The 10,363-nt window shown below is 32.4% G+C and overlaps 1 protein-coding gene across 1 annotated transcript; it reads right to left on the reverse strand.

Moving 5' to 3' along the window:
• Positions 1 to 5,552: 5,552 nt before the first annotated feature.
• LOC146535169 (chitinase-3-like protein 1) lies at positions 5,553 to 9,081 on the reverse strand. The gene is made up of 8 exons (XM_085191862.1): positions 8,919 to 9,081; positions 8,243 to 8,425; positions 8,031 to 8,131; positions 7,514 to 7,779; positions 6,961 to 7,121; positions 6,683 to 6,837; positions 6,114 to 6,417; positions 5,553 to 5,816 (listed from the first exon to the last, which is right to left on the reverse strand). Exons 1-8 carry the CDS (start codon positions 8,986 to 8,988, stop codon positions 5,626 to 5,628), a joined length of 1,431 nt encoding a protein of 476 aa, XP_085047988.1. The 5' UTR covers positions 8,989 to 9,081; the 3' UTR covers positions 5,553 to 5,625.
• Between the last annotated feature and the right edge of the window lie 1,282 nt (positions 9,082 to 10,363).

Here is a 10,363-nt window from a genome sequence, read left to right on the forward strand (position 1 = left end):
TGTTTTAAAACAACATAGAAATAACTAAATATTTTGTTTTATTAATATTGTTTGTTGCAGCTTTTCACTGCGGACAAATATTTTAACAGCGAGTGCCTTTTATTTAGTTTTGATTGTATTTATTAATTTTCGAAATGTGTGATTTATTATTATTTTTCCAAGCAAAGCCATAAAAGTAGCTAGTTCAGAATGATAATAATTAAACCTACTCTTAAAATATCAATCGTAGAAATGAAAAATCCTTTTAAAGACTTCCGAACGTAGCGTTTCAAACAAGATCTTTTATTAAAATTGACTTTCATATTGAAAACAAGGACGAGCAAATTGATTTTACCAATGGTATTGCTTCCATTCATTTTTATAACTAAAGTTATTTTTTTAAATACTGTCATTATATACCTAAGGGTATTTTTTATTATTCATTTCAAGCTACATTTATTATTTGCTTGGCTATAGGGTAGGTAGAGGAAACCGAAAAATAAAAATAATTCATTCGCCCACTAATTGAACCCACACCCATTTACCTATTTTAAATTATGTACTCTAATTAGTTAAAATTTATTGTGCATAATTCCAAACGTCATATTAACATACTTTTATAAAATATATTGCAATAAATATAAAACTTAAGGTATTTATAATATAGGATTTGGTCTCCACTTTTAGTATGCAGATATATTCACAGTGAAAATTGTGAACATAGCAGCGTCTGGCTGTAAACGTGATGGTTGTTAGTTCAGTTCCCACGCAGGGGAATAAATTATTTTAATTTTCTTAAAAAAAAACGAATACAGTTTGTATATGAACTTTGATTTCACATTACTATTATCAATACGATAAGAAACTAACTGTTTTAGTTAAATATCTAAATCATTAAGTGCCAAATAAAATACCATTTCGCCATCGCAAGTCCACTAATGCAACTCTATACGTTGATATCGTAACAAATTGGCTTCGATTCGAGAGGACTAAAATCGTTTCCTCCCATGCGTCTCCGGAGCGACCGACTGGAAACTATAGATAACACTCCACACTTGTTAAGAACTTATGGCCTGTGCTAAGAATGGTTAACGAAGAAAGTAGTGATAGTTTTTAATAGAAAATCTGTTATACTATAAACAAGAAAGTTGCGTTTGTAGATTTGATTCTCACTCGAGATAATAATTATGACCATTTAAATCATTATTGTGTCCCCGGGTTTTCGAGAAAATTTCCGTATTTTTTGAGGTTTTGCATCTCCCGCAGTTGGTATGCAATATGCATACCTACATAGAAAACTCAAATTTAAATATTTTATTTTATACTCGTGATTCTATAAAAATTACAAAAACGTATAAAAGTTTTTTCTCCAAATCCTTATATTAATAGTAAATAGCTTCGGGTTATATTATTAACAGATCCCAAATCTTGTGCAAATTTTCAAGCAAATAGGACGGCAGCAGGGTCCCAACATTCTTTTTATATTGATTGATGGATTGATGCAGGTAAAGCTAACAAGAGCGTGTATTGAAGCACTTTTAGGAATAAGATAGAAGAAGTTTATTTAAGCAACAGCAGCTACTTTAATTAGTTTATTATATAGTATTTTTATATCAGTTTCTTAAATTACATTATTATAATTACGAGTATATTATATGTGTGCACAGAAGGTGTTTTAAATTATTATGACAATGTATTGGTCACAAAATTTTGCCTTTTATTTAAAATATCCATTAAAATTAAAATTGAAAATGCTCTAATTCGTCCACATGGCCCTTCGAGCCGGATTACCCAGAGACCTATGGATACAGTCCATATCTAAAATGATATAAAAATATTATAAAAAAATTAAAAAGATTCTCAGATATACATAATATGTAAGTATGTATGTCACTGTTATGAATTCATAAGAATAAGAATACTAACTCATAAGTGTCGCATCGAAAATTTTCAGCGACAATACGTTTCCTCGTTTCGTAATTTTCCTCGTGATGAATTGCAAATCTTGAATATGAATTGGGCAATTTAAATTGATGTTCATTTTTATTGAAGATTTTAAGGTAGCCTTATTCGTGTTGTGTTTGTAAGAAAATTCTCTTCCGCCTAAAAGCATCTGAAATGATTGTTTCTAAGCTTCTAAATAATAATTATAACGAAATAGTATAAGAACTATATAGATATAACGATGTCGGAGTAATTAGAAAACTTCTCAAAATTTGTCTACATGGTTTAGATCATTTTATGACATTGTCCTGTAACCGGATCGTTTGCCGGTTCGGATTTAAATTTTAGTATTATACATGTTTGAAATCTCGACGTTTTGAACACTGGGTAGAGCCGGTAGCAGCTACCTACCCATAATACCTACACTGTAGTTAATCCCTACTTCAACAAATATGTACATCGTATAAATTTAGAAGAATTAAATTGTTTTTAAATATAATTTTGTTACATAAATAAGAATCGTTCTAGACTCGACTAGAATTTGTTTATTTATAAAGCAAATATTAAGAAAATCTATTTTCGTTTTACATCTCTGTTTAGCTTCTCATTATACAGTAAAAATATATACAGCTAGATAATTAACACAACCACGGCTTCGCCCGCTTGAACTACGCGATAATTTATTTAATAAACTGAATTTGGTATGTGTTGTATTTGTAATATTTGTTTGTAGCGTACATATTGTGACATGTTATATAGAAAAAATTAAAATTCTCAATTTTTTTTTATGTTTGTCTATGCCCTTCCGCTATACCTGAAATATCTAACTCATAAAGAATTTTCCAATTCGAAACAGTGATACGTGAGATTAGTGCGTTCAACCAAATAGCACTTTATAATTTTAATAAAAAATATAGATAGTATATGTTAAGATGAATATTTCAATAATATGTAAGGACAGTCCTTTTCAAATATTATTCTACGTACGCCGGAGGCAAGAGCACGATTGTTTGTGCACCTGAAAACCTTCGTCCCGTTATATTAAATATCCAAAATATTATACAGGAAGTCTTCATAAATTGTATTCGTGTTTTGGTTTTTATGTGGGACGTTTGACTAAGTGTTTTTTCTTATCTTTGGTGGTTTTTTTGAGCTTGAGTGCCATTTTTTCTTTTTTGATGCTCGAGCGTATTTTTGTTACAATTTTATGTTATTTTAAAACTATTGTTAGTTGACTGACGAGACATGGGGTAAGTCCTTAATTGACAAACCGTGGTGGTTATGGGTTCGTTACCTGTCAGAAGTATAAATTGTTTCCATTTCTTCACTCTGGTAACAAGGTAAAGCGCATCGTTAACGTGCTCGGTGAAAGGTGTTTCTTTACACCAGGGTCCCTATGTCTATCCTATTATAGTTATATAATACAAATATTTTAACTTTAAAACTAATTTTCTTAGTATCCAAATATAGAATAAGAAGGCATAAAATTGTATTGACTGTAAACGCGACGGTAGTGTTCGGTTCCCAATTTAAAAAAATGATTTATTTTACTTTCCTAAAGAAAAATCAGAAACGGAGTGTTGTATCACCATTCATTAGGCTCTACCTACTCTGCTCTGTGTGAAATTACATTGTTAGATAAACAATATAAAAACATATGTACTACATTGACAGCTAGATACCTTTCAGAATTATCATTCTATTCTCACCACGAACCATTTCAATCAACAAAACAACTATTTTTTTGGGGAAAAAAGACCAAGCCAATCAAAATCTCAAACATTGAGTGTGACACAAAAGCAGTTGCTCATAAGGAACAAGGATCACGTGTGTGGAATTCTCTTGCCAACTTTTTAGGATGTAGGATGTACGTTTTGGCAAAGGAACAGCCATTTGTAATGTGACGTAAAGTTAAGAGGTTTTGATCTGTTTTAGAAGTTTCTGGAGTTACTTGTGATCATTTTTATTTTTGTAACAAGGGTGTGACTGTAACGCGTTGGTGGTGGGTTCGATTCCTATTCGAGAATATTTTCATTTCTTTTCTTTGGCAATAACGCAAAAGTTGCGTTCCGTTAACGCAATGCCTCGAAATATTCGGGGGAAAGTGAGGAAGGAAGTGTCTTAACACTTTGTTCTGTGTTTTTTGCCTGTTTTAGACACATTGCGAGTTCAGTGTGAAAACTCAATGCTTTTCTTGCATTACGAGCAAGGAAATAAAAATAATTAATTGCCTCGACTGGATATCGAACCCGCAACCGTCGCGTTAGACACAAACGTATTAAAAATACGTACCTAATATAAACTAAAACGTCAGCATAAGTTACACAGTCAGTACACGACAGTCGTACTAGATGCAGAGTGCAGCTGTGTGTGACACTTACATGATTAAGTAACAAGACATCTGGCGACAACAGCTCACGATTCCATTATAATTTTGATTTTGCTTATATAAAAAAAAATAACAAATTTTTAATCCGTCGTAGTTCTGGGGCGTTAAAGCAATGGTTTCGGGTTCGATTGCCACTCGGGTGAATGAGATATTAAAAAAACCCGCCCATTCAACGCAATGTCTCGAGAATTCGGCGGAAAATGCAAAGTGGGGGAACAGTAGGTTCCCAGGTCAAGGGCTGACGGTGGATATCAAATTAAGCAATATTACGTTGAATATTCTTAATTGTCTAAGCACGTCCAAGTAAAGCATATGTTTTTAACGATTTAAACTATTAAAGATATAATTTGAATACAAAAATTTAAAGCCTTAACTTTAACATACTCGTAGATGCAAAAAAATATAGTTATTCAAATATTTCTACCGAACTACGGTTTTACGTTTCATTGAAAAGTGAGAAATATAATATTTTTTTATTGTTTTCAGAACAATTAAGTTCATATACTATGAAATAAAAATTGGACAAAGAATACAAAAAAACAACCACAAATAACTGAGCTGGATCAAAGTTAATAGAATTTAATATCAAAGTTGACAAAGGTTAAGCGACTGACATATGTTATACATACGCTAGAAGATTGACCCTTCAGGGCATGAGCAAAAATATATTTCCAACGATATGAAGGGATTATTTAAGTAAATTCTTGAACAATGATACATTCATTTTTAGAAATTGATTAATTTTGGTATAGAACAGACTATATAAAAAAATATAAACATGAGGTTCCCTCTGCCTTCCCGGTATACAGCGTGAAGCTGATGTGCTGATTTGCTTGCAGGGCACAAAGCGTGTGACTGTAAACGCACACTTTGGGTTTAATTCCTACTCGAGGAAATGTAATCTTTAAAATATTATAAGTCGAATATACATTTCTTCGCTTTGATGTCGAGGCAAAACGCGTCGTTTAGTTCCGTGACTCAGCACGCAATGCCTCCAGAATTCGACGGAAAGTGGGGAGCAGAGTGTCTTAACACTAGGCTACTTCTGCTTGCCTATGCAGGATACAAAAAATGTTTTTTTGCGCTCAGTACCTTTTGAAAGATTTTTTTTTACTTATTAGATGTTACTCATTAAATAAGTGGCAACATTGTCATAAAATAAGTAATACCACACAGTAGATACTGTGCATTTAGATTTTATACACATTTAACAATAACTTGGCGTAAATAAATAAACAAATTTCATGTATAAATAAATAATTATATTTTTATTACTATCAATTACGTTAGAGCATCCGGTTCTAAAATATAATTCAAAGTTTACAATTAGCTAAGTTAGGATAGTTGCAGTACAGGTTTTTCTGGTCCCAGTGAAGGTTGGGCGGGCAGTGAAGTAGTTTCGGCACTATGTCACCGTTGCCACTCCTCATGCAGTAGTAAAATGATGAACAACTAGTTGGATCCGCGAAATACCCAACCTCTTTACAAACAAACTGTGATGGATCTGGAAAAAATAATATTAATATTATTAAGTAAACAAGGGAAGTTGTGTCGCAGGAGCATGCAATAGGTTGAGGATTCGATTCCCAGTAGAAGAAATAAAATACTATTTAATATTATCATTTCTTGCGTGAAATTCAAAAAAAGTTAAAAAAATGGTTATGGGCTGAAGGTCGGCTTACGAAAAATAATTTTAAGTGATATCATCATAAGAAAACATTGATGAAAAATTGCATACTTTATGAATTATCATTATTTTGAAATTAAATAAAAATTATTTTTTTTCCATATATATACTCACCTGGAGTTGAAGGAGATGTATTTGGAGTACTGGAGCTAGGTCTAGAAACAGATCTTCCCAATGCTGCGTTCACTGCTCTCAGCAGAGGGAAATCTTCAGACTGGCAAAGGCCGAGGAAGTCATCTGTATCTATACTCCAAGCCATGATACGCGTAATATTCCGTTTTACGGCATATTCAACTTTTAACTTTATAGAATCTTTGTTGTCGTATGAAACCCAGTTCTTTCCTTGAACAGCGTAAGGTGATTTTGCTAGATCGTCATTGCGAAGTTTCCAAGATTCAGTTTTTAGCTTCTGACACATCTGGAATTATAGCAATAAATTGGATATTGCGCTATGGTTGATATAGAAAAGGAATAATTGATAATAATAAATAAAATAAAAAAAAATATTTATTTATGGTACTAATAAAGTGTTAAAGTAAATAAATAAATGTTATTTTATTCTTATGACGTTTATAGAAATATTGTATCGTATAAATGGTCAATAATACAGCCGTGTCCTAGTTTATAACATGGTATAATTGAATCCTTTGAATAAACAAATATTAAAAATAAAAGCCACTTACTTCGTTATACCCAATAAGCCCTCTAGTGCCCGTATGAGGACCTGCGATGCCGGGTCCATTGGAATAGGCTCTTACCCCATTGTTGTTAGCATTGGTTAGCTCATAAGTGTGCCCATACAGAGGTAAGCCCAATACGAGCTTGTTAGGTGGGCATCCTGAGACATTACATTTAGTTAGGCAAATGTTATTTAAATAAAATCTCTGCTACTTGTATAAAATTTGTGAGAGACTAAAAATACAATTTTCAAATAAATTTAATTTTTCAGCTAAATTATTACCTTGAGCCAGCCAGTAATCTAGAACAGCTTCAATAGTGTACGCCTCGTCTTTTGGTACATTGTCATCTCCTTCTCCTTTGTGTAAGGGAGAATTGTGTCCAGTTACTAAATCAATAGGTGTACTCAAATCATACGCCATCACGTTTATTAAATCTAAATATCTGCAGAATTAATGTTTAAATTAAAAAATATTATAGAACGTTATTGACATCTTCGTATTACAATGCCTGACTGTACAATTTGTATAGAGCTAACAGGCATCACTAGTGACCCGCCCGAGGCTTAATAAAATAATTATTTATTTACTAATATAAATTACGAGTACATTCGTGATTCACCCTTTATCAAATAATGCCTTAAGAATTCGAACGGAAAGTGGGTAACAAGAAAATTCTTAATGGAAGACTAGTATCTTAACATAAGGTTCCCAAGTTACTTCTGGCTACCTTGCTATTTGGGGGGAACAGCGTGAAGGTGAAAAAAAAAGATTTTAAGTTTCTCTAACTTGGAAGATGTTATAAATGTTCCAATTGTAAACAGATAAAATACATACTGACTAATAGCAGGTATATCATAGGACAATGAAGCCATTGCTTTTACAGACGAGACGGCGGCGCTTAAGATTAGCTTATGTTTATCGAATTCCTCTCTCAACTCCTTCAGAAGTTGACTAAGGTTTTGGATGTCTTCTTCACCATAAACACTGTCTCCACGATTTGGATACTCCCAATCGACATCTAAGCCGTCGAAACCAAACTTTTGAATCATTTCTATTGCACTGCTAATAAAGTTTTGTCGAAGTTTTTTATTTGCTGCCATCTGTGGGAAAGAAGAAAGAATACGTGCTTGTACATAGTACATAACATGAATTTCTTTAAAAGATCAAAAATTAATACAATATAATTTTTTATTTATTTATTCGTGTGTAACGTATTATCTATCTTTAATATATATATATATATATATATATATATATATGAATATTATTTGTTTTGAATTGTAAAATTTAAATAATTTAATATTTAGTTTTATCTATATGGATAGATATATCTAATACTTATAGTACTTACGACAGAATACTTTTCTGAACCTTCGTTCCATCCTCCAACAGCTAGTATAGTTTTGAGTTTTGGATTGTCATTTTTCAGCGCGTTGACTTTTCTTAACATATCTGAGAAATCAAACTAGAACTAGAATCAAAGCGGCATAAAAATATATTTTATCATTCCAAAAATAAATTTAAAACCAATTGACTATATTACAAAAAACTAAGATACCTTACCTTTGCCCCAATTATCTGGATAATCCAAATATGGATCTAAGGAAACCACAGTGCCTCTCGAATTGATACCAACGAACGTGTAAACTATGTGTGTGCACAGTTCTGTATTGATGTCGCTCACGTCGAACTTGCCCAGGCCGTTCCTATACGTCGCCCATGTTCCATAGTAGCATAGGACGAGTTCTTGAATAGAATGGTATAAGTTAGAATATATTTACTGAACTAAATTAACGTGTTAGCATTAGTTTTATAAGGCGTTTGTTTAATATTGATATATTTTGACTGTATAGCTTGTTAGAATATTTAGATTAAGAGGATAGGAGTTCTATTCTCGTTGCATATGAAATTGAATACGCACAAGCCTGTGACGATAAACGCGATCGTTGTGGGCTAGGTTTCTTCTCGGGGATTCAATTACTTTCTTTTCCTGGTTCTACCAGAGCGAGATAGAGTGGCGGAATGTCTCGAAAGTTGGGCGGAATACAGCAGAACCTGGGTCTTCTGTATTCCGCTAATCTAGTGTCAAGACTTTAAGACACTTCTATTCCTCACTTGTCAATGAATTTTGCATTGCGGCATTGCGTATTGAGTGGCGGAACTCAACGCCGCGTATTGCCTTTTAGCGAAAAAATGAAAACATAAAGAATAATATTTGAATATAAAATATAAAACTTACTCTCGTTCCCCGCTACGTGATGTAAAGCGCCCGCGAAAAGAAAGAGAACAGAAAGAATTAATTTATTCATTCTTATGTGTATAAAATTACTTTCAATAAAATACACAATAATGATAAATGGACAAATGTGAATGTGATTTAAATAATGTTTCTTATCGCCACTCTATATTTTTGAAGTGATCAGTTCTCAACTTGTGTTAAATAACAAAATGATTCAATGGATACTTAAAATTTATCTATTTCTATAAAGATAGTTTCAAGGTTTTAAGGTAAAGTTTTCTCTTTTTGTCTTATTTTTGAGATTTCTGTATGTTGAATTGCGGAACTCAACGCCGCGTTTCTCCTCCAGGGCGGGGAAATGCAGGAAATATAAGGATTTTTTCAGACTTTCATGCTTGCTGCATATAGCCGGGTAGGCAGAGAGAATATATTCCGTTCATTTTTAAAGAAAACAAATGTTGTAGGTTAATATGGATAATATTTCCTTCGAATAAAACTCGAACATATTTGCTTAATGCTTACAACGAGTTAATTTAACCTTTTAATACATATCGTAACAATTTTTGAGATTTTAATCATATAAGGCTAAATGTAGAGAAGCCGGCGCCAAGCACTAGGTTATTTACATTAGAGCTCTTACTTGGTACTTGGTAGCTATGAGTAGATCAGTCATACACTTGAGCTAATTGGTTTGATATAAATTTTACTTTCCACATAAATAAGATAACATTTATCTAGAATGCGAAGGAGTGTCTGATGTTAAATTTAGATATAGCTATGCGGTAAATACTGGATCAATTTGCACTAGGTTTACTAGTGTTAAGACACACCAGCCCGCGTTTATATGCTTACCCTAATAATTGCGGGCTAAATGCGGGATTAAGTTAAAATGCGGGATACAACGTGATGTTAAGTAAAAGTAAAAAATTACCCCAGATAAGTCTATTTAATAAAATCTAAATAAATGATCTTTACAATCGATTGACGTTTTATACACTTTATAGTTAATTTCTAATATGTATTTTTGGGGGCTACATCCCTCCTTGAACTCGGGTAAATATCTATCTCACATAATTAATAATCTAATATCTGGAAGCGTCATAGTAGTTTCCATATCCGTAGCCGTATCCAGACCCATTCGTAATAATTCTGGAATATTGTAAAACAAACTGGTTAAACATGGAAATATTGGTAATTCACAAACACCACTACACGCTCAATAACCATCACTGTATTTATGTGATAGAGGACAATCCATCGAAGTCGAGAGAGTATGAAATTACACCCGCCGCGGAAATAGTGAAAAATGGCGAGATATTTCAGGCTTACAATGTGCCACAATCGAAACTAACAAACTGGAACTACTAAAGTTTTTCGATATTGAATTTAAACTAAAAACAATATTTTTAACAGATTAAAAAAATATTATCTAGTACTATTAAATA

Source organism: Heliconius melpomene, chromosome 10 (assembly GCF_056956725.1).
Source record: "Heliconius melpomene rosina isolate 202511_hmr_F chromosome 10, ASM5695672v1, whole genome shotgun sequence".
Taxonomy (NCBI): domain Eukaryota; kingdom Metazoa; phylum Arthropoda; class Insecta; order Lepidoptera; family Nymphalidae; genus Heliconius; species Heliconius melpomene.

Coding starts and splice junctions, on each gene's coding strand:
- LOC146535169 (XM_085191862.1), bottom strand. CDS start 8,988: ATGAATAAATTAATTCTTTCTGTTCTCTTTCTTTTCGCGGGCGCTTTA. Junction 7,780..8,030: donor GTTCAGAAAAGTATTCTGTC/GTAAGTACTATA, acceptor TCTTTCCCACAG/ATGGCAGCAAATAAAAAACT. Junction 6,418..6,682: donor GGCTTATTGGGTATAACGAA/GTAAGTGGCTTT, acceptor CTATAATTCCAG/ATGTGTCAGAAGCTAAAAAC.